Source organism: Euleptes europaea, chromosome 1, assembly GCF_029931775.1.
Source record: "Euleptes europaea isolate rEulEur1 chromosome 1, rEulEur1.hap1, whole genome shotgun sequence".
In the NCBI taxonomy this organism is placed as follows: domain Eukaryota; kingdom Metazoa; phylum Chordata; class Lepidosauria; order Squamata; family Sphaerodactylidae; genus Euleptes; species Euleptes europaea.
This window is the reverse complement of record NC_079312.1, coordinates 12,917,168-12,940,378: the sequence shown is the minus strand read 5'-3', so window position 1 is coordinate 12,940,378 and position 23,211 is coordinate 12,917,168. Positions and strand designations below refer to the sequence as shown.

At 47.7% G+C, this 23,211-nt stretch overlaps 1 protein-coding gene across 1 annotated transcript in view; it reads right to left on the bottom strand.

Annotated features, from left to right (window-relative positions):
• LOC130493399 (zinc finger protein 850-like) overlaps window positions 1-23,211 on the bottom strand; it is a 59,992-nt gene that overhangs the window by 8,290 nt on the left and 28,491 nt on the right. The window contains exon 5 of the mRNA XM_056867128.1: window positions 11,098-11,617. Coding sequence (XP_056723106.1) covers window positions 11,098-11,617 — 520 coding nt within the window. The remainder of the gene's footprint in view (window positions 1-11,097; window positions 11,618-23,211) is intronic.

The following is a 23,211-nucleotide window of genomic DNA, read 5'->3' as shown; positions in this document are numbered from 1 at the left end:
AGCGACTTGATGGCACTTAACACACACACAGAGAGATGCACATTTCCCCCATCTGAATCCCCAAAATCAAAAATAAACCCCCGTGCAGAGTTCTGAGAATTCGGATGATGAAAATGTGCATCTAGAGAGTGGCAAATCCAAGGCGAAACCTCCCATGCATGAATGGCTACAAAGTCTGAGATCCTGCATGTCACTGTGCGTACTGTGGGGTTTACTCGCAAGGGAGCGAGGGTGCATGCTCTGCAGCCCCTATCCCATGTATGCATGTTTACTCAGAAGAACATAAGAAAGGCCATGCTGGGATCAGACCAAGGTCCATTAGTCCAGCAGTCTGTTCACACAGTGGGCAACCAGGTGCCTCTAGGAAGCCCCCAAACAAGACGACTGCAGCAGCAGCGTCCTGCCTGTGTTCCACAGCACCTAATATATTCGGCATGCTCCTCTGATCCTGGAGAGAATAGGTTTCAAACAACAGTACAACAAATCAGTAGCAAATCCATTCAGACCCAACAAATCCTTACCTCCTGAGCTGGGATCTCCTTTCCCCTCCTGCTTTATCTCCCTGCACAGCCGTTTCAGTGCATTTTCTGATGAAGCAGCCAGGAGATTTGCAGATCCCTCCTGGGACATCTCCCTCGAAATCTGAAAATAGCGGCAAATGTTTTAAACCAAGGAAGGAGGGCCACAAGGGGAGAGATGGAAGGCCCTCCGCCACTGCTAAGGGACACGTGCCATACCCCTTGGCCCAGTTCTGGTCCCTCCTAACCTGCGGTTCCTGCCTCTCGGCCTCGCGCTGACTCAGGAGGAAACCCTCCGCCAGGGTTACCACGTGGAAGCGACTCTCGGACCCGCGCTCCAACACCCAGCTCTTCATCTCCGCGGGCAGGATAGCCAGGAACTGCTCCAGGACCACCAGCTCCAGCATCTGCTCCTTGGTATGGGTCTCCGGCTTCAGCCACCGGCGGCAGAGTTCCCACAGCTTTCTGTACACCTCCTGCGGACCCTTGGCCTCCTGATAAGCAAACTGCCTGAACCGCTGGCACAGTGCGTCTGAATCACTGCTGTCGCTGCTCTTCGACTGGCCGTTGTGTCTCTTGCCTGTGGGGTCTGGCCGGTCATCGGCCTGTAGAGTCACCCCTTTATCGCTGGGCAGGGGTCCAGGCACCCTCTTTGCTTTATACCGTTGATTAGTGGCAGCTTCTGCTGCAATGGGAGCCCGGGAAAGGGTAGTATCAGCCCTCACGTGAGTCTCTGGGAGCCGTAGGGTCTCAAGGTATGCCTGCCACTGTGTTTCCCAGCGCTGTGACCACAGCCCCTCATCTGGTTCCTCTTTGACGTGCTGCGTTGTCCGCTCCACACATTCTCCTTTCTCCCTTGTCTGGATGACTTGAAGGGCGTCCACGGTCCCCTCCGATCCCATCTCTGGACTGGGACAAACTCTCGCCTCTCCCTCTTCTTCCATTTTGACCGCAGCCTGGAACTGGAAACCCCAAAGTTTTGCCTCCTCCTTGGAAGCCATATCCTCTAGCAGGGAGAATTTCACCTCTGTTCAGCCCTGGCTATGAATGCAAGGGAAACCTCCAGCTCGTACCGATCGATAAGGTCTTGCGGCAGTAAACCATGGAAACCCAGGCCTGATTTTGCACCTCTGATTTCTTCAGAGCCCTCACTTGATCAACAGGGCCCTCTCAAGAACTCTTCATGTCCCCTGGCAAAATATAGGATCATTATGGCCAATTATAACTTTATTTATTTGGATTATTTACACCCCTCAACAGCCCAAAGTGGCTTACAACATCATTCTCTCCTCTACTATTTTATCCACTCAAGAGCAACTCTTTCATAAAATTGGTTCTTGTAGGTTATCAGGGCTGTGTGACCGTAGTCCTGGTATCTGGTCACACAGCCCGGATAACCTACAAAAACCAATGAACTCTGACCGTGAAAGCCTTCGACAATATCTTTCAGAAAAAGTTACCCAGTGAGCTTCTATGGTAGAGGTTCAGACCTGGATCTCCCAGATCCTAGTCCGACACTGACCACTACGCCATGCTGATATGTACTTGTCCCCGTGGGGAAAGTGGCTCTGTTCCACTTCAGTGTCACAATTCACATAGTAAAGCCACAAAAGTCATATAAAACCTTTAATGCCAATATAACATAATATCAAATACAAAATTGTCGAACAAGCACACCCAAGTGTAATATATCCCAGTGTGTAGCTGCTAGGCGAGCAGTAAAACAAAGAATAATAGATCGAGAAAGACAAACGGATCTGGGGCGTGTGCCTTTATTTAGAGCACCGGTTAACACCAAATATCGAGCCTGTCCTGCAGAATATCTTTCGAGATTAGAAGCAAATAACATTAGGAGAGCTTTCACTCTAGCACGCTGTTCGGCTCGGCCCTCTTGGAGGGGAGATTTCTAAAGATCCCCTATTCACAAAGGTTTTGTTCATGTGCCTCTGGGGAACTGGAGGCATCTTATTTAGGTGTAGTTTCTATAATGAAGAGCACAGAAAGATATTGGGCCCTTTTCTTGAGAAAAGCACAGGTTATGCTGAGGTAGATAGAGTAAATCTTCTACTTAACAATGACCTTCCTGACATAACAAAATGGGTGGCCGGGTTCGGTAGACTGGCGTGCAATGTAAGGAAGGCCAAACCGATTCATGCTGTTATTCCAGCTCTCAATGGGGACTCCTGAGTTTACTAAATAGGGTAATAATGATATTACTTGTATTTGTCTATTCGTGTATATGATTGAATTTTAACTATTAGTACGCATTCCCGGGTTTGTACTTCTTGGTTGATGGTAGCGTGAATGTTTTTAGACCTTGGAGTTTTACGTGAGACTGGTCAATTGACCGTAATAAATATTACTACTACTATATCCCCGTGTCTAACGTAACATTACCTATCTAAACAACAAGCAAACAAGGATACATAAATTTCAAGACAGTTTTTACCATTTTTAACAAGTTGCTATTGCAGCTATAACATCAGTGTATTTTTCACACTGATTCAGTCTCATAGGAAAAGTCCAACATTGTTGCACTTGGAAAAAGTCCAACAATGATGGACTTTTTCCAAGTGCAACAGTGTTGGACTTTTCCTATGAGACTGAATTACATCAGTGTGAAAAATACACACAATAGGCCCAAGGCCAAACTTACAAACTGATGTTATAGCTGCAACAGCAATTTGTTAAAAATGGTAAAAACTGTCTTGAAATTTATGTATCCTTGCTTGTTTGTTGTTTAGATAGGTAATGTTAAGGTTAGACACAGGGATATATTACATTTGGGTGTGTTTGTTAGACAATTTTGTATTTGATATTATGTTACATTGGCATTAAAGGTTTTATATGAATTTTGTGGCTGTACTATGCAAATTGTGACAGTGATATATAGGGCACAGTAGGTGCATAGTTCAGACTGTAGCTGGAGATCTCCTGCTATTACAACTGATCTCCAGCCGATAGAGATCAGTTCCCCTGGAGAAAATGGCCACTTTGGCCATTGGACTCTATGGCATTGAATTCCCTCCCCTCCCCAAACGCCGCCCTCCTCAGGCTCCACCCCAAACACCTCCTGCTGATGGTGAAGAGGGACCTGGCAACCCTACATGCAGGGCAAAGACTCAACAGATGGACCCGTTCAGACCACATGAACTCATGAAGTTGACATATACTGAGTCAGAAACTTGGTTCCTCCTCTGTGTGTGTTAAGTGCCGTCAAGTCGCTTCCGACTCATGGCGACCCTATGAATGAATGAAAGTCCTCCAAAATGTCCTATCTTTGACAGCCTTGCTCAGATCTTGCAAACTGAAGGCTGTGGCTTCCTTTATTGAGTCCATCCATCTCTTGTTGGGTCTTCCTCTTTTCCTGCTGCCCTCAACTTTTCCTAGCATGACTGTCTTTTCCAGTGACTCTTCCTCCTCTAGTCTCATATTATTCCCAGCAATGTATTAAGAGTTTGAAAATGTTATAAAAATACTGTTCGCACTTTCTATGTATTCCCACCGATGTATTAAGAGTTTGAAAACGTTATAAAAAATACTGTTCGCACTTTGTTTGGCCCCTTGAGCTGTGAAGACGTGTTCCACCCATTTATTAGCCGTGGTATCCAAAAACCCTTTTAAAGCGATGTTTTTTATAACCTTTTAAACTCTTAATACATCGCTGGGAATACAAAGTGCGATAACCCCCATTGTCTGTTCACACAAGCAGCCATTCTCCCAGAGCAAGCAGAGAATATACACACAGTGGGTCTCTTTCTCATATTACACTGATGTAAACCTGGGTTTGCCTTTGCCTCCAAGGATGCCCACAGCGGAGAGCAAGGGCTGGTGTCGATTCTCACTGTGTAGCCGCATGGCACGCTTGAGGTGTACACGTGAAAACTGTCATGTGTCCATGGGACTCTTTTCTGCACACCCATATCTCTGTTATGGGAGTTACCGCACTTTGTATTCCCAGCGATGTATTAAGAGTTTGAAAAGGTTATAAAAAAACATCGCTTTAAAAGGGTTTTTGGACACCACGGCTAATAAATGGGTGGAAGACGTCTTCACAGCTCAAGGGGCCAAACAAGCTGTTACCGCACTAGGTATTCCCAGCGATGTATTAAGAGTTTGAAACTGTTATAAAAAACACTGTTCGCACTTTGTTTGGCCCCTTTAGCTGTGAAGACGTCTTCCAACCATTTTTTAGCTTTAAAAACCCTTTTAAAGCTTTGGCTGTTACCGCCCCAGGTATTCCCAGTGATGCATTAAGAGTTTAAAAAGGTTATAAAAAACATCGCTTTAAAAGGGTTTTTGGACACCACTGCTTATAAACGGTCGGAAGACGTCTTCACAGCTCAAGGGGCCAGACAAAGTGCGAACAGTATTGTTTATAACGTTTTTAAACTCTTAATACATCGGTTCTTGTAGGTTATCCAGGCTTAATACATCGGTGGGAATACATAGGAAGTGCGAACAGTATTTTTTTATAACGTTTTCAAACTCTTAACCCATTGCTGGGAATACAAGTGCAGTAACCCCCAATGTTTTTTTAGAACATTTCCAAACTCTTGATACATCGCTGGGAATACCTAGTGCGGTAACAGCCAAAGTGCGAACAGTATTTTTTATAACGTTTTCAAACTCTTAATACATCGGTGAGAATACCTAGGGCGGTAACAGCCAAAGCTTTAAAAGGGTTTTTGGACGCCACGGCTTATAAATGGTCGGAAGACGTCTTCACAGCTCAAGGGGCCAGACAGAGTGCGAACAGTGTTTTTTATAACGTTTCCAAACTCTTAATACAGCGGTGGGAATGCATAGAAAGTGCGAACAGTATTTTTTTTATAACATTTTCAATCTCTTAATCCATCGCTGGGAATACAAAGTGCGGGAACCCATAGCTGCTGTGCTGTTTTCCCTCTGAATTGCCGGTCTCCGTACGTCCCAACCCCGGAGCAACGTGGAGCTACTGGCAACGGAGGCAGCGCAGCCATCTTAGAAAAGGTCACAGCCGACATTTGCCGTTTGGCGACAAGTGCCGCGCGGCCATCATGGAAAAGGGCAAGGCAGGCCTTTTCCTTACGGCGACGCCTCCAGTGCGGCCATCTTGGAGAATGGCAGCGAAGCCGGCGCTGGTTCCGGGGACGCTGGCCCCTGCGGCCATCTTGGAAGAGGGCAGGGCCCCATTTCTACAGGTTATGCAGTCTAGCGCGGCCATCTTAGAACTGGGCAGGCATTCAGCAGGTGTTGCCAGCTCCAGGTTGGGAAACACCTACAGATATTTGGGAGTGGGGCCTGAGGAGGGCAGGGACTTTAGTAGGAGATACTGCCATAGAGTCCACCTTCCAAAGCAGCCGCTTTCTCCAGGTAGGGGTGCCAGCCTCCAGGTGGGACCTGGGGATCCCCTGGAATTAGGGCCGTCAGGTCCCTCTTTGCCAAGTTTCTGGCTCAGTATGTGTCAACTTCATGAGTTCATGTGGTCTGAAAGAAGGGTCCATCTGTTGAGTCTTTGCCCTGTAACAGTGGCCCAAAAGATCCCCCGGTAATAATTGGCATCCAGACTGCCAGGGAAGCTGGGGGAAGGAATGTCTATCTAGATCACTGGTTCCCAACCAGGGGTCCGTGGACCCCCAGGGGTCCGTGAGAACTAAATTAAGGTCCGCGAAACAAAGTTATAAACCCATAATAAATCAATATTTTCAATTAAAAGTTCTCTATTATAAAAATATATATTCAAATATTATTCTAAGTTTAATGTTGAACTAACAGTTATGATTCAAGTTTATTTTCAAATTCTCTGAATTTTTATTTTGAGCCTTGGGGTCCCTGCACCGAACAAAAAAGTCCTAGTGGTCCCTGGTCAAAAAAAGGTTGGGAACCACTGCTCTAGATACAGGCTTGCTCTCTGTGTGCTTTAAGTAAGTGGGTTAAGAGTCATGGAGTGTCAGAGTGAACGATAAACAATGATAGGAGAAGCTGGATGAAACTGCAACTGTACTGAGTCGCCTCTATGTCTGTAGTGCTATCAGATATGCATAACTTGTTGATGTATCGTCATAACTTGAATTTGGATAAATATCTCTTATAGATGAAGTCAAGCCTGAACTGACCCTAGAAGCTAAAATGACTAAACTGAGGCTGTCATATTTTGGTCACGTCATGAGACGACAAGAGTCACTGGAAAAGACAGTCATGCTAGGAAAAGTTGAGGGCAGCAGGAAAAGAGGAAGACCCAACAAGAGATGGATTGACTCAATAAAGGGAGCCACAGCCTTCAATTTGCAAGATCTGAGCAAGGCTGTCAAAGATAGGACATTTTGGAGGACTTTCATTCATAGGGTCGCCATGAGTTGGAAGCAGCTTGATGGCACTTAACACACACACAACACACACATCTCTTCCCCAGTATAATCGGGACTCAGAGATTTCTGCCCATTAGGGCCTCTGGGTCGCAGCTGCCAGAATAAACTGTTTTCTTGAAATAACGGTTCAGGTCTCTATTTCCCCCACGAACCCCTGTTTACCACTACAGCCCTGCATGCAGGGTTGGCCAGGTTCCTCTTCACCAGCAGGAGGTTTTTGGGGCAGAGCCTAAGGAGGGTGGGGTTCAATGCCATAGAGTCCAATTGTCAAAGCGGCCATTTTCTCCAGGTGAGCTGATCTCTATTGGCTGGAGATCAGTTGTAACAGCAGGAGATCTCCAGCTACTACCTGGAGGTTGGCAACCCTACCTGGAATTACAGATCAGCTCCAGACTACAGAGATCAGCTCCCCTGGAGAACATGGATGCTTTGGAGGGGGTGTGGACCCTACGGCATGGTACCCTACTGAGGTCCCTGCCCAGCCCAAATTCCAGCCCAAAATCTCCTCCCCACTGCAGGACTGAAAGGCAAAAAAATCCACCTACCGTATTTACTTGAAAGGAAGGAGACGTTGAATGTAAGATGACCCCCTTAAAAGAAAGCGCAAGAGTCCAGTGGCGCCTTGAAGATGAACAAGACTTCTGGCAGGGCAGGAGCTTTCCTGAGCCACAGCTAGAATGTGACTCCATCTATCCTTAAGTAGAGAGGAGTGAATCAGACACACAATGGCAATGTAAATGTCAAAAGCAAGTAAATGATATTAGCAGGCCTGATTGGATTAGGTGTGATATGCAGAGTGGTAGTAGGGGTGGAGAAATTAGCATTGGTAATGAGATAGGAATCCCAGATGTAGAAGGTGGAAGGACATTGAACAAAGGGGCCAGTCCCTGCGACAAAGATTGAATGGACATAAGTCTGACATCAGAAACCACAACATTAAGAAACCAGTGGGGGGACATTTTAGCCTTACAGAACATTTGGTTGCTGATTTAAAAGTAGCAGTTCTCTTTCAAAGGGATTTCAATGGGAGATTCAAAAGAGAGACTGCTGAATTACAACTAATAATGAAGCTCAAGACTATGCATTCTCCTGGTCTTAACAAAGATCTGGGATTCCTGTCTCATTACCAATGTTGATTTCTCTACGCCTACAACCCCTCTCGATATTTATAGATGATTTGGATGAAGGAATAGAGGGGATGCTTATTAAATTTGCAGGTGATACTAAATTGGGAGGGGTAGCAAGTACAGTAGAAGACAGAGCCAAGATGCAGGATGATCTTGACAGGCTGGAGAAGTGGGCTAGAACTAATAAAACGCACTTCAACAAAGTCAAATGTAAAGTTCTGCATTTAGGTAGGAAAAATCAAATGCATAATTATAGGATGGGGGAGACTTGTGTGAGCAGTAGTGTGTGTGAAAAGGATCTTGGGGTCTTAGTAGACCAAACACTGAACATAAGTCAGCAGTGTGATGCGGTAGCTAAAAAGGCAAATGCAGTCTTGGGCTGCATCAACAGAAGTATAGTGTCCAGATCACGCGAAGTGATGGTATCACTTTACTCTGCTCAACTAGAGTACTGTGTTCAGTTTTGGGCACCACAATTTAAGAAAGATGTAGACAAGCTGGAACGTGTCCAGAGGAGGGCAACAAAGATGGTGAGGGGTCTGGAGACCAAGTCCTATGAGGAAAGGTTGAAGGAGCTGGGTGTGTTTAGCCTGAAGAGGAGAAGACTGAGAGGGGATATGATAACCATCTTCAAGTACTTGAGGGGCTGTCATATAGAGGATGGTGCCGAGTTGTTTTCGGTTGCCCAAGAAGGTCGGACCAGAACCAACGGGTTGAAATTAAATCAAAAGAGTTTCTGTCTAGACATTAGGAAGAATTTTCTAACAGTTAGAGCAGTTCCTCAGTGGAACAGGCTTCCTCGGGAGGTGGTAAGCTCTCCTTCCCAGGAGGTTTTTAAGAAGAGGTTAGATGGTCACCTGTCAGCAATGCTGATTCTGTGACCTTGGGCAGATGATGAGAGGGAGGGCATCGTGGCCATCTTCTGGTCACTAGGGGTGTGGGGGGGAGGTAGTTGTGAATTTCCTGCATTGTGCAGGGGGTTGGACTTGACGACCCTGGTGGTCCCTTCCAACTCTATGATTCTATATCACACCTAATCCAGTCACGCCTGCTAATGTCATTTACTTGTTTTTGACATTTTCATTGCCATTGTGTGTCTAATTCAGTCGCCTCTACTTAAGGATGAATGGAATCACATTCTAGATGTATCTGAAGAAGTGAGCTGTGGCTCAGGAAAGCTCATACCCTGCCAGAAATGTTGTTAAAGGTGCTACTGGACTCTTGCTCTTTTCTACTGCTATTGACAGACTAACTCGGCTACCTGTCGTGATCTCCCTTAAAAAAGTTACACACCAAGGAATGTTTTTAACTGGATAAAACTGTAATTTCTATGCGAATGTAAGATGACTCCCTGTTTTTTTGATGGCATCCCTGGATAAAAATCTAATCTTACATTGCAGTAAATACTGGACATTGGAATTCTTTTGCTTAATAGTTTCAGAGAGTAGCAATGTCGGTCTGCAGTGGCAGATTTGAGTCCAGTAGCACCTTAGGGACTAACACGATTTTCAAGGTATGAGCTTTGCAGAATCAAAGCTCCCTGGATTCAAATCTAGCTGTTCTTGCTTGATAGGCTGTTTCCATTTGAATATTATATGCAAAAAAACTGGCCATTTACTACAGCTGGGTGAAACGCCTTTGGCTAGAGTTGGTTTGTTGATGTAAGATCCTCTGGCCTTTAGCTGCTTTGAGAAAATACATAAAAATGAAGCTTTTGTTGTTGAAAGGATAGCTTAATTAAGTAAAGATAAGCTCTTTCAGGGAGAGATGTCTTTATTGTTTCCATCACATCTGCAAAACAGGCAGCTATCTTCATTTTGCAAACTGGGTTGGTGATCGGCTCAGACAACTGGAGCTGAAAGGGCTGTGAGTATTGTTATTATTTTTCATTCAAACATACGGCATTGTTCTGCCATTCAATTATTGACAGAGCCCCATACATTTAACAGAGTAACAGCAGGAATAATAATAACACCACCCTCCCATAACCTAGCATTGATGCATCTCTTTCAGTATCCAAAGCAGTTCAAAAACATTATTGTGGGATCCTGGATGGCGGGGGGAGGGTTGGGGTCACTGGGGATGTGAGGGGAGGTAGTTGTTAATTTCCTGCATTGTGCAGGGGGTTGGACTAGATGACCCTGGTGGTCCCTTCCAACTCTATGATTCTATAATCAATATAACAGTCCTGTAAAACACGGCAGCATTATAATCATACTGCAGATGCTGAAAGGGAGTGGCTTAGATAGGACCACTTAGTGAGTTTGTAGAAAAGGGACAGCCTGGATCACAGCTCATTCTCTTGACCACCATGCTCCCTAGGAAAAAGAGGTATACGGACATATTTATTTAGATATTTATACCCTGCTTTTCTCCCCAATGGTGAACCCAAAATGGGCTGCATCTTTCTCCTCTCCATTTTATCCTCACAACCACCCTGTGAGGTTGTTGAGGCCGAGAGAGTACATGACTGGCCCAAGATAATCCAGCAAACGTCCATGGCAGAGTGGGGATTTGAACGCGGGTCTCCCAAATCCTAGTCCAGGATTATCTGTGCTCTGCTCTTGTTCCCAAGCTTTCAAGTTATCAGGTGAAATAAAATCTAAAGGAAATAAATAGGAAGTCATGTTGAGGGACACAGCATGTTGAGGGACACAGCATGTCCTGGTGAGGGAACTGGAGAAAGGGGCTACTCTGATGGCGGACACCTATCCTTTTCTGCACTGACATGTCCATCATGCTTTTGTGCCAAAGACTGTTTAGCTCCCACACTTTCCCAATCTGGCCTTTTCGGCTTTCTGCCTTACATTCCTCCCCACCTCCAAAAACCTCTAGCCGGTGCCCACCATGATGTCTTCTGCCCAGCTGCACCAGCTTTCCCCTTTAACAGACCTGCACTGACCTGCACTGCCACCAGCACAGACCTGCACTGCCACCAGCACAGCTGAACCACACAGGCTGAATGTTTGTGTATGTTTCATGCCATCCCTGTTGGTTGTGTGATAGGATGAGCTCGGCTTTTGGACTCAGAGCCAAACGGATGTAACTGATGAGAAACGAACACACCAGCTCCCCCTGGGCCGACTACAGACTCTCTCGCATGTGGATCTTCTTGTGTTTTGTAAGCGCCGGCCTCTCCCGGAAACTCCTCTCGCACACTAAACACTTGTAAGGTTTCTCTCCCGTATGGATCCGCAGGTGTGCCATGAGCAGCGCCGTGCGGGTGAAGCTTTTCCCGCAGATCGAGCACGCATAGGGCTTCTCCCCCGTGTGGACCCGCCTGTGCACAATGAGGTTGGAGTGCTGACTGAACCCCTTCCCGCAGTCCGAGCATGTGTATGGTTTCTCGCCAGTGTGGGACCGCACGTGGTCGGTGAGGGCGGAGCTGCGGTGGAAGCTCTTCCCGCACTCGAGGCACTTGTAGGGCTTCTCGCCCAGGTGTATCTTTTCGTGCTGGTGCAGGCCAGAGCTCCAAATGAAGCTCTTGCTGCAGAAGGAACACGAGTAGGCCTTCTCCCCCGTGTGGATTCTCTGGTGCCCGAGCAGGCAGGAGCCCTGGGTGAAGCTTTTCCCGCAATCCAGGCATTTGTATGGCTTCTCCCCTGTGTGGATTCTCAAGTGCCTGTTGAGGTGCGACAGCTGGTGGAACCGTTTCCCGCATTCCACGCACTTGTGCGGTTTCAGCCCGGGGGGAGTTTTTTCACACGCGTTAACGTTAGAGCTCAGGCCAAAGTCCTCCCTGCGATCTTTCGACGGTTCCTTTTTCTTAGGGCTAGCCGGCAGAGAAGTGGCTGAGTTTTTCCTGGGTGGCACCTCTCTGTCTGCAGGAATGAAAAGAGAATTAGCACTTGAAGGGAGTTCCAGCTGGACCGGACCCAATTTTAATATCTTTTTATTTTGGGGGTGGGGAAAAAGCATGTTTTATGGTTGTGTACAAACTGCCTGGCTTTCATACTGGTCACCCAGCAAGCTTCATGAGAATCAGCATGGTGTAGTGGTTAAGAGCGGTGGTTAGGAGCAGTGGACTCTAATCTGGAGAACCAGGTTTGATTCCCCACTCCTCCAGATAAGTGGCGGATGGTAATTTGGTGAACAGGGTTGGTTTCCCCACTCCTACACATGAAGCCAGCTGGGTGGCCTTGGGCTAGTCACAGCTCTCTTAGAGCTCTCTCAGCCCCACCTACCTCACAGGGTGTCTGTTGTAGGGAAGGGAAGGTGATTGTAAGCTGGATTGATTCTTCCTTAAGTGGTAGAAAAAGCTGGCATATAAAAAACCAACTCTTCTTCTTCAACGTGGAGACTGGAACGCAAGTCTCCCAGATCCTAGTGTAACTCTAATTACTAAGCCACACTGGCTCTCAATAGTCTGGGACCACCCTTCTAGTATGAGCCCACCCCAGTATCGTTGTTATCTGCCATTCTCCATCTTTAGAAGAAAAGCAGGTGGCTATCAGAGACAGGATGTTTCTGTGATGACACAAAGCGTATGGAACACTCTCTCCTCGGCCGCCTGCCTGCCGCCTGATCTTTTAACTTTCAGGTGCTAGTTAAATAATTCTGGTTTACCCAAGCATCTGACAGAACAGGGGGAAAGGAGGGGAATCTAACTCCCCCAAGGGCACTGAGTGTATAATATTTCCATTATTTACTAGTTTGACGGTGGTTATGTCGCTCCATCAAGCTTGTTTGGAAATGGTTAGTATTTATTGTTGATTTGAGACGTGCTCGTCATGGCCATGGGAGATGCGCTGTACAAGGGTAACATATCAATCTTTTAAAATAAAATTAAGAAACTTACCCGATAAAGGAGGATCCACGTTGCCCTCTTGCATCTCCTTTTGGGAGTTGCCAAGCGGAGAGGCCTTCGCTTTGGAGGAATACAGGCCCGCTTCTGCCAACAGCCCAGAGACCTGAGAGAGAATGAAAATATGGGTCGGGACTGAATCGAAACGTGAGGGTGGGCCCGAGCTGGACAGTGGCAAAGCAGACGTTCCTAGGTTCAAATCCTGGCCCCTGAAGCTTTCTCCCATATGTTAGGGTTGCCAGCTCCATAAGAACATAAGAAAGGCCCTGCTGGATCAGACCCAGGCCCATCAAGTCCAGCAGTCTGTTCACCCAGTGGCCAACCAGGTGCCTCTAGGAAGCCACAAACAAGACGACGGCAGCTGCACCGTCCTGCCTGTGCTCCACAGCACCCAAAATAATAGGCATGCTCCTCTGATACTAGAGAGAATAGGTATGCAGCATGACTAGTATCCATTCTAACTAACAGCCATGAATACCCCTCTCCTCCAGGAATATGTCCACTCCTCTCTTAAAGCCCTCCAAGCTGGCAGCCATCAGCACGTCCTGGGGCAGGGAGTTCCACAATTTAACTATGTGTTGTGTGAAAAAATACTTCCTTTTATCTGTTTTGAATCTCTCACCCTCCAGCTCCAGGTTGGGAAAGTCCTGGAGATTTTGCGGGTGGAGCCTGAGAAGGGTGGGGTTTGGGGAGGGGGGACTTAACGGGGCATAATGCCGTAGGGTCCACCTTTCAAAGCAGCCTGGGGAACTGATCTCTGTTGCCTGGAGATCAACTGAAACAGCGGGAGAGTCTACAGCTTCCACCTGGAGGTTAACTAAATGTGTGCGCTTGTCCACCAAGGACCCCTCTTCCATTAGCTCCTGCTTGACGAACCCTTCCCACCAAAATATCCGACCTTGCTCACTCTGCGCAGAGCTGGAGAAGGGGCAGAAAAGAGCAACCAAAATGATCAGGGGGCTGGAGCAACTGCCTTATGGGTAGCGGTTAAAACGCTTAGAGCTGTTTAGCTTGGAAAGAAGGTGGTTAGGGGGAGATATGATAGAGGTCTATAAAATTATGCATGGTGTGGAAAGAGTGAACAGGGAGAAGCTTTTCTCACTCTCTCATAATACTAGTATGGAGGGTCATCTGCTGAAACTGGAGGGTGAGAGATTCAAAACTGATAAAAGGAAGTATTTCTTCACTCAACACATAGTGAATTTATGGAACTCCCTGCCCAAGGATGTGTTGACGGCTGCCAACTTGGAGGGCTTTAAGAGGGGAGTGGACATGTTCATGGAGGAGAGGGCTATCCATGGCTACTAGTCATGATGCATACCTATTCTCTCCAGGATCAGAGAGCGCGCCGAATATATTAGGTGCTTTGGCATTTGCTGGTCTTGGACCGTATTAAACTTATTACTTACTTATTAGGTGCTTTGGAACACAGGCAGGATGGTGCTGCTGCAGTCGTCTTGTTTGTGGGCTCCCTAGAGGCACCTGGTTGGCCACTGTGTGAACAGACTGCTGGACTTGATGGGCCTTGGTCTGATCCAGCAGGGCCTTTCTAATGTTCTTAAAGCTCCCTCTATCAGATACTTCATCTGATGAAGTCTTTCCAGACATTAAAAACCCCAGACACCTGGGACAGCCCAAAAGAGGAAAAACTGCCATGTGGAAGTAGCCCTGATTTCAGAAGTCTTCATCTTGCCTGGGCATATAAATGTCATGACACCATCCCTATAGCCCAAGATTCTGGTTCCACAACCTTTCTTGAGGCTGGGGTTGCCAACCTCCAGGAGGGGCCTGGAGAGTTCCCAGAATTACATAAGAACATAAGAAAGGCCCTGCTGGATCAGACCAAAGGCCCATCAAGTCCAGCAGTCTGTTCACGCAGTGGCCAACCAGGTGCCTCTAGGGAGCCCCCAAACAAGATGACGGCAGCAGCACCGTCCTGCCTGTGCTCCACCACACCCAAAATAATAGGCATGCTCCTATTACAACTGTTCTCCAATGACAGGCCCTCTGGAGAAAATGGCAGCTTTGGAGGGTGGTCTCCCATGGAATCACACACCACAGAGGTCACTTTCCTCCCCAGACCCTGCCCTCCCCTGGCTCTACCCCCAAATCTCCAGAAATATCTCAACCCAGAGTTGGCAAACCTATTTGAGGCTCTGATTCACAGACAGCTAGAACCTCTTCCAGTTTATAAAAGGTGGAAAGGAATTAGGCCAGTGGTTCTCAACCTCTTTTGCTCCCTTCCTCCCTTTCACCATTGTTCAGAATATAATCCCCCCCTTCCCACTGCCCCATGGCGCAGAGTGGTAAGCTGCAGTACTGCAGTCAAAAGCTTTGCTCACGACCTGAGTTCGATCCTGACGGAAGTCGGTTTCAGGTAGCCGGCTCAAGGTTGACTCCGCCTTCCATCCTTCCGAGGTCGGTCAAACGAGGACCCACCTTGCTGGGGGTAAAGGGAAGATGACTGGGGAAGGCACTGGCAAACCACCCCGCAAACAAAGTCTGCCTTGGAAACGTCGGGATGTGACGTCACCCCATGGGTCAGGAATGACCCGGTGCTTGCACAGGGGACCTTTACTTTCCCACTCTAACTCAAAATTAAGAACTACAATTTTACAGATTGTACACAATCTATAGGGCATCACACTTTACTGAATAGTGTTCCTAATTCCCTCCCTGGAACCCTAAAATCCCCCCCTTGTTGAGAACCCCTGAATTAGGCGGAGGTTACAGCCCTCCCAGCCGCCACTAAAATAATTATCCATTGGTGTGTTAAAGCTCCAGAAATCTTTCAAAAATTGATTTGGGGTAGGGGCAGGGATGCCAGCCTCCAGGTGGGACCTGGAGATCCCCTGGAATTACAGCTCATCTCCAGACTACAAAGATCCATTCCCATGGAGAAAATGGGTGCTTTGGAGGCTGATTCTATGGCACTGTACCCCACTGAGGTCCCTGTCCTCCCCAGGCTCCATCCCCAAATCTCCAGGAGTTTCTCAACCTGGGCCTGGCAACCCTACCCCCTCATCCCCCGCCAGTGGCCAAGGGGACCTGGCAACCCAAGGAGGAAGAGAAGGAGGCTTTTATACGCTGACTTTTCCTACCACTTAAGGAAGAATCAAACCGGCTTACAATCACCTTCCCTTCCCCTCTCTACCACAGACGCCCTGTGATGTAGGACGGGTTAAGAGAGTGTGACTAGCCCAAGGTCACCCAGCTGGCCTCATGTGGAGGAGGGGGGAAACCAACCCAGTTCACCAGATTAGCCTCCGCCGCTCATGTGGAGGAGTGGGGAGTCGAACCCGGTTCTCCAGATTAGAGTCCGCCGCTCCAAACCACCGCTCTTAACCACTACGCCACGCTGGGGGGGAGGCGAGGGGAGGAGACCAAATCCTCACCACTTTCTCCATGTGTTGTAAGGGCAACAGGGACTCATAGCTCCCCTCTCCTTCCGCAAGGGGCTCAGAGAGATCACAGTCCAGTCTCAGGGGCTCTTCCTGCCGCCGCAGGAAGCCTTCGGCCAGGGCCACTGCCTGAGCGCAAGTCTCCGGGCCGCCTTCCTTCACCCAGTTCTGGATCTCCGGGGGCAGGACAGCGAGGAACTGCTCCAGGATCAGCAGCTCCAGGATCTGCTCCTTGGTCCGTCTCTCGGGCTTCAGCCACTGGTAGCAGAGGAACCAGAGGCGGCTGCAGACCTCCCGGGGGCCCTCGGCCTCCAGGTAGCAAAACCGCCGGAAGCGCTGCCGGCGGATCTCCCCGTGGACGGTCTCTTCCTCGGCTTTCTCACCGTCTGTCTCGCGTTTGGCAAACAGTCGGCCGTCCGTCTCGGGGCCAGGCAGTCCTTGGGCCGGCCGTTCTCTTCTAGGCCGTTGGCCGGAGTTAGCGGCGCCCTCAAAAGGGGGCAGGGAAGGCCCTGTTTCGTCCCATAAGGGAGGATCTGTGATCAGTGGGTTCCCCCATCCCGGGTGAAAGGACGGCAGGTCCTTGGGGAAACCCTGCCACCGCATTTCCCACGGTTGTGCCAGCCCCTCGTCCACTTCCTCTTTGATTTGCGGGGGTGTCAATTTGTCTGGAAATCCCTCCACGTTTCCAGTCGGGAGGCAACGAGGGATTTCTTTCAGCCCTTTGGCTTCTTCTGGCTTGGGACTTACCAAGCCCTGTTCTTCTATTTGCCCCGTAGGCTGGAGCCCAGCTTGGAACAGCGGGACCAAATCTCCCACAATCACTTGCTTGGCAGCCATTTTCTCTCTCTGGCTAAAAGCGAAAGGCCTGAATCTCAGTGGGCGTTGATCCCTTTCTCTCGGCCTTTGAGGACAATCTTCTCCCAGGCCCCTGACTGAGGCTGGACTTCCAACCAGGATTCAAGTCTTCTCAAAGATATTCTACAGAAGTGCCGGGTTTAAATCAAACAGGCATTAAGCAGGCAGCAGCAGAGACTTCCAGGAGGGATGTTATCCTGAAGGAAAGAGACACACGTCGTCATCTCAGAGGGTGGCCATGTTGATCTGCAACAGAACAATTCGATTTGAGTCCAGCAGCATCTTAGGTCATTTATGCATGGGTGCTTTCACTCACGTTCGCCCCCCCAGTCTCTCTCGGTTCTTCCTTGGAGTTATGCATGAGTTTCCCCTCCGTTAGAAATGACCTCGCTGCCAGCCCTCGCCAATCCCAGGACTTCCTGTTCCTCTGTTAACCCGATTCTTCCCTCTCCTCTGAGCTCAGCCCCGGTGAAATCCCCATGCATAAGGCAAAGCGCGGGATACGCAAGCTTGGTTCTTCTCACAGCTAATTACAAAGCAGCGTGTCCAGAGGCAGGGATTCAAAAGCTTCCTGGGAGCTCTTTCTGAGCAGAAGAAAGGCTTTTTAAAACCGAGGCTTGGATTTCTCCCCTCCTTTCAGATTGCGCCTTTTTGTTCTCAAAATGCTGTTTTTACGCAGCAATTGGTTTGGGAGGGGGGGGATTTTCTCTCACAGTAAGCTCTACGAAGCAAGCCAATTGCAAAGCGGCATTTAAAGGGGCGGGACTTGATTTGAGCTTGTGGGCTCAGTGAGCAACAAAGCTCGGGTAAAAGTCCCATGCATAAACAACCTTAGAGACCAACAAGAGTTTCAGAGTATTAGCTTTCAAGAGTCAAAGCTCCCTTCATTAGACATGAGTAGAACTGGAGACCTCACAGATGCACACGGTAATGACATTAAACACACAGAAAGAAACTCTTAGAGAAAACTGTGCTGGAAAAAAACCCCACACGGCCAGTACTTAAGCATCGTTTTTCTGTCTATCCCCCGCATCCCATTTATACGATCTCATGACAGGGGGGAAAAAATCCTATTTTATTTCTCAAATAATATAAAGAGAGCCTATAGATCTATTTAGTACATTTTAGTACACCCTTCTTCCAAGGATCACAGGCTGACATACATCGTTCTCCCTTTCCCCATTCCATCCTCACAACAGCCTTGTAAGGTGGGTCAGGCTGAGCGGCCCAAAGTCAGGCACCAAGCTTGGTGGATGGGTAGGATTTGAACCTGAGTCTCACAGATTGCGGCCTGATACTCTTACCATTGTACCACGACTCTGGTATACCTGTTTTCTCCCCCTCCCCACCTTGGGAAGATGAGAAGATTCATATAACTGCTTTAGGTGTCTCTGTCTCCTGAAGTTAGACAGATGGAAAGCTGAGAGAGGGCCTTCTTGGTAATGACACCAAACCTCTGGAACTCCCTGCCCAAGGATATTTGTCTGTCCCCTTCTATCACTGTTTTCCACCAGTAGATTAAGACCTTTTTGTGGTTTCGTCTTGCATTCTCTCAGTGACACCTCCTTTCCCCCCTACATTTTAAATGTCATCGCTAAATCTTTACATGCGTGTTTCAGTCTGGGTTTTAACTGGTTTTCCTACCGGTTTTTATAGGGTTCTGTATTAATTGTTTGCCACCTTGGTGGCTTTGATGGGGCAGGGAGGCAGGACATATATATTGCAAATAAATAAATAAAGCCGTTTCATTTGCAGCCACCTCGGCTTCGGAGACTCCACCAGACACGGCTTCAAGCTCCAACCTGTCTTCACGATCAAAAGGTCTAGAAGCTTGCTTTTAAAAAATTGAGATCTCTGTGTGGAGGAAACATTTTTGTACGGAGAAAGGGATGAGCTCCCACCTGCAGCCTGAACTGGTAGGGCTGAGAGATATGGCTGAAATCAGACTTATGAGAGAGAAATGAGAGCCAGCGTGGTGTAGTGGTTAAGAGCGGTGGTTTGGAGCGGTGGACTGTAATCTGGAAAACCAGGTTTGATTCCCCACTCCTCCACATGAGCGGCGGAGGCTAATCTGGTGAACTGGATTTGTTTCCCCACTCCTCCACACGAAGCCAGCTGGGTGACCTTGGGCTAGTCACAGTTCTCTTATGAGCTCTCTCAGCCCCACCTACCTCACAGGGTGTCTGTTGTGGGGAGGGGAAGGTGATTGTAAACCAGTCTGATTCTTCCTTAAGTGGTAAAGTCAGCATATGAAAACCAACTCTTCTTCTACTACTTAAAAATTCCAACAAAATTTCACAGGTGCACATTCTAGATTTGCTGCTTCCAGAGAGCTGGAGGAATTAATATTCCCACATTATTAGAGCTCGGTTTACACTGGGGGTTACCACACTTTGTATTCCCAGCGATGTATTAAGAGTTGGAAAATGTTGTAAAAAACATCGCTTTAAAAGGGTTTTTGGGTATCACGGCTTACAAATGGTTGGAAGACGTCTTCACAGCTAAAAGGGCCAAACAAAGTGCGAACGGTATTTTTTTATAACGTTTTCAAACTCTTAATACATGGGTGGGAATACATAGAAAGTGCGAACCGTATTTTTTATAGTAGTCAAAAAGGGCAAGAGTCCAGTAGCACCTTAAAGACTAACAAAAATATTTCCTGGTAGGGTATGAGCTTTCGTGAGCCACAGCTCACTTCTTCAGATACAGCTAGAATGTGAATCCATCGGTCTTTAAGTAGAGGAACAGTATGTCAATGTGAATAGCAGGCTTGATGGGATTAGGTGTGATATGCAGAAGAGTCTGTGATGTCCAGGGGAGAGATGGGTGTGGAGAAATCAGCATTGGTAATGGGCCATGAATGCAAGGTCTTTATTCAGCCCAGGTAAATGCATTGACTTTAGTTTGAATATAGTTTGAATATAGTCAATGCATTTACCTGGGCTGAATAAAGACCTTGCCTTCATAGCCCATTACCAGTGCTGATTTCTCCACACCCATCTCTCCCCTGGACATCACAGACTCTTCTGCATATCACACCTAATCCCATCAAGCCTGCTATTCACATTGACATACTGTTCCTCTACTTAAAGACCGATGGATTCACATTCCAGCTGTATCTGAAGAAGTGAGCTGTGGCTCACGAAAGCTCATACCCTACCAGAAAATATTTTTGTTAGTCTTTCAGGTGCTACTGGACTCTGGCCCTTTTCTACTACTGCAGACAGACTAACACGGCGACCCACTGCGTATTTTTTATAACGTTTTCAAACTCTTAATACATCGGTGGGAATACATAGAAAGTGCGAACCGTATTTTTTATAACGTTTTCAAACTCTTAATACATCGGTGGGAATACATAGAAAGTGCGAACCGTATTTTTTATAACGTTTTCAAACTCTTAATACATCGGTGGGAATACATAGAAAGTGCGAACCGTATTTTTTATAACGTTTTCAAACTCTTAATCCAATGCTGGGAATACAAGTGCGGCAAAACTGTCATCCGCTCTGCTTTGTTACAACTTGGCCAGCTGTTGAAAAAAATTGCATAGGGAAAGGGGGACCCACATTTACACAAAGGGGGAAGAGAGAAAGGGATAACAACAAACCCATGCAATGGTAGGAAGTTGGAGTCTCTGTCTCAAAGCCACGCGTGCCCTGTCCTGGCTAATACAGAATACAGGTGTATAAATACAGGGTTCCTTTTTTTATTTTTATTTTTAAAGGAACTCTATTCATTTTGGCCCCATTGGAAGAAAAGAAAAAAAAGCCTGGCTGCATTTGCTAGCTTTAAAAACGGGATGATCCCTCTTACAGGATCATTCAAAAATCCCAACTCCACGCCCTCCCCCCCCATTACAGCGAAGCTCCTAACACCCCTCCCTTTAAACGCCCCCCATTCAACTCGCGCCCTCTGCTGCAAACCTTTGCGATGCAACAATAGCCGCCCAGCAAAAGCCCAGCTGGGCACCGAAGCAGGAAGGGGCTGCCCACTGTGCACAGTCCCCTCTTAAAACCCATCTGCAAAGGAGACCTCTGTGGCTTTAACCCTTGAAAGCAATCAGTGGCAAGCATGAGGCACCCGGAAGGCAAAACAGATTTATTGTTGCACGCTTCTAGGGGTGTGTGTGTGTGTGTTAAGTGCCGTCAAGTCGCTTCCGACTCATGGCGACCCGATGAATGAATGAAAGTCCTCCAGAAGCTCCTGTCTTTGACAGCCTTGCTCAGATCTTGCAAATTGAAGGCGGTGGCTTCCTTTATTGAGTCCATCCATCTCTTCTTGGGTCTTCCTCTTTTCCTGCATCTAGATGTGCATCTCTGTGTGTGTGTTAAGTGCTGTCAAGTCGCTTCCGACTCATGGCGACCCTATGAATGAAAGTCCTCCAAAGTGTCCTATCTTTGACAGCCTTGCTCAGATCTTGCAAATTGAAGCCTGTGGCTCCCTTTATTGAGTCCATCCATCTCTTGTTGGGTCTTCCTCTTTTCCTGCTGCCCTCCCCTTTTCCTAGGGGTAGGGAGGACTGGATGGCCCAGGCTAGCCTGATCTCGTCAGGTCTCAGAAGCTAAGCAAGGTCAGCCCTGGTTAGTCTTTGGATGGGAGACCACCAAGGAATACCAGGGTTGCTGTGCAGAGGAAGGCACTGGCAAACCACCTCTGTTTGTCTCTTGCCAGGAAAACCCCAAAAAGGGGTCTGGATGGGCCAGGCTAGCCTGATCTGGTCAGATCTCAGAAGCTACGCAGGGTCAGCCCTGGTTAGTATTTGGATGGGAAACCACCAAGGAATACCAGGGTTGCTGTGCAGAGGAAGGCACCGGCAAACCATCTCTGTTAGTCTCTTGCCAGGAAACCCCCAAAAAGGGGTCGCCATAAGTCAGCTGCGACTTGACGGCACTTCACACACACACACAGGGAGGACTAATCTCTCCTCCGCTCCCCGTACCTGTTCCCGATTGCAAGCTCCTTAGGGGCAGGGACCCATTTTACTCCCTTTCCTCTGTTCCCTCCCCTGGCTCCAGTTTCAGATTGCAAGCTGCTTGGGGGCAAAGCCCTATCACATAACACATGAGCACATAAAGCTGCCTTATACTGAATCAGTCGTCAAAAAGGGCAAGAGTCCAGTAGCACCTTAAAGACTAACAAAAATATTTTCTGGTAGGGTAGGAGCTTTCGTGAGCCACAGCTCACTTCTTCAGAAGAAGTGAGCTGTGGCTCACGAAAGCTCCTACCCTACCAGAAAATATTTTTGTTAGTCTTTAAAGTGCTACTGGACTCTTGCCCTTTTTGACTACTGCAAACAGACTAACACAGCTACCCACTGTGAATTATACTGAATCAGACCTTTAATCCATCAAAGTCAGTATAGTCTGTTCAGACCAGCAATGGCTGTCCAGGGTCTCAGGCGGAGGTCTATTCACATCATCTACTTGCCTAGTCCTTTTAACTGGGGGTGCCGGGGATTGAACCTGGGACCTTCTGCATTCCAAGCAGATGCTCTACAAACTGAGCCGCAGCCCTTCTGTTGCCGTAAGGAGGGTTGCCAACCTCCAGGTGGGTAAGCAATCTTAAAAATTAACCTGTGCCAGGGTTAAGAATACTTTATAGAAGAGGCAGCACGATGGCTCATAAATCAACAGTCCATAATAGGACATTAAACACATTGAGTCTTTTATGACTAGGCAATTCCAGCATTACTTCATGCTGTTGCCTGAACACAATCAAACACAATAACAAAATTCCCTAACTACCTAAGACAACCTGACAACACAAAACATACAAGGGAAAAGACTTGCAATTCAGCAACGACGCGAGGAGGAGGTCCAAGTCATAGACCAGCAACCGCGTCTGCACCCATTCTTGACCACAAAGGTTCCTAAGGGTGCCCGAAGGTCCAATTCCTCCTAGGCTGCAGAAAGGTCCAGGGGAGAGTCCCAAGGCAAAACAATACTACTCAAAGAGGAGAACGTGTAGCCAGCTGTAGCACGTTTCGCTAGGCACGTTTTGCAGGGCCTTGCTGAGCAAGACTTTTAATCCTGGGATTTCACAGACACGTTGAGCGAGGTGTTTTAGACATTAGTCACGTTAGCTTGTGTCAAAGAGTCAAAGAGCGTTTAATACGGTCCAAGACCAGCATAAAAACATACCAGATATAGTTAG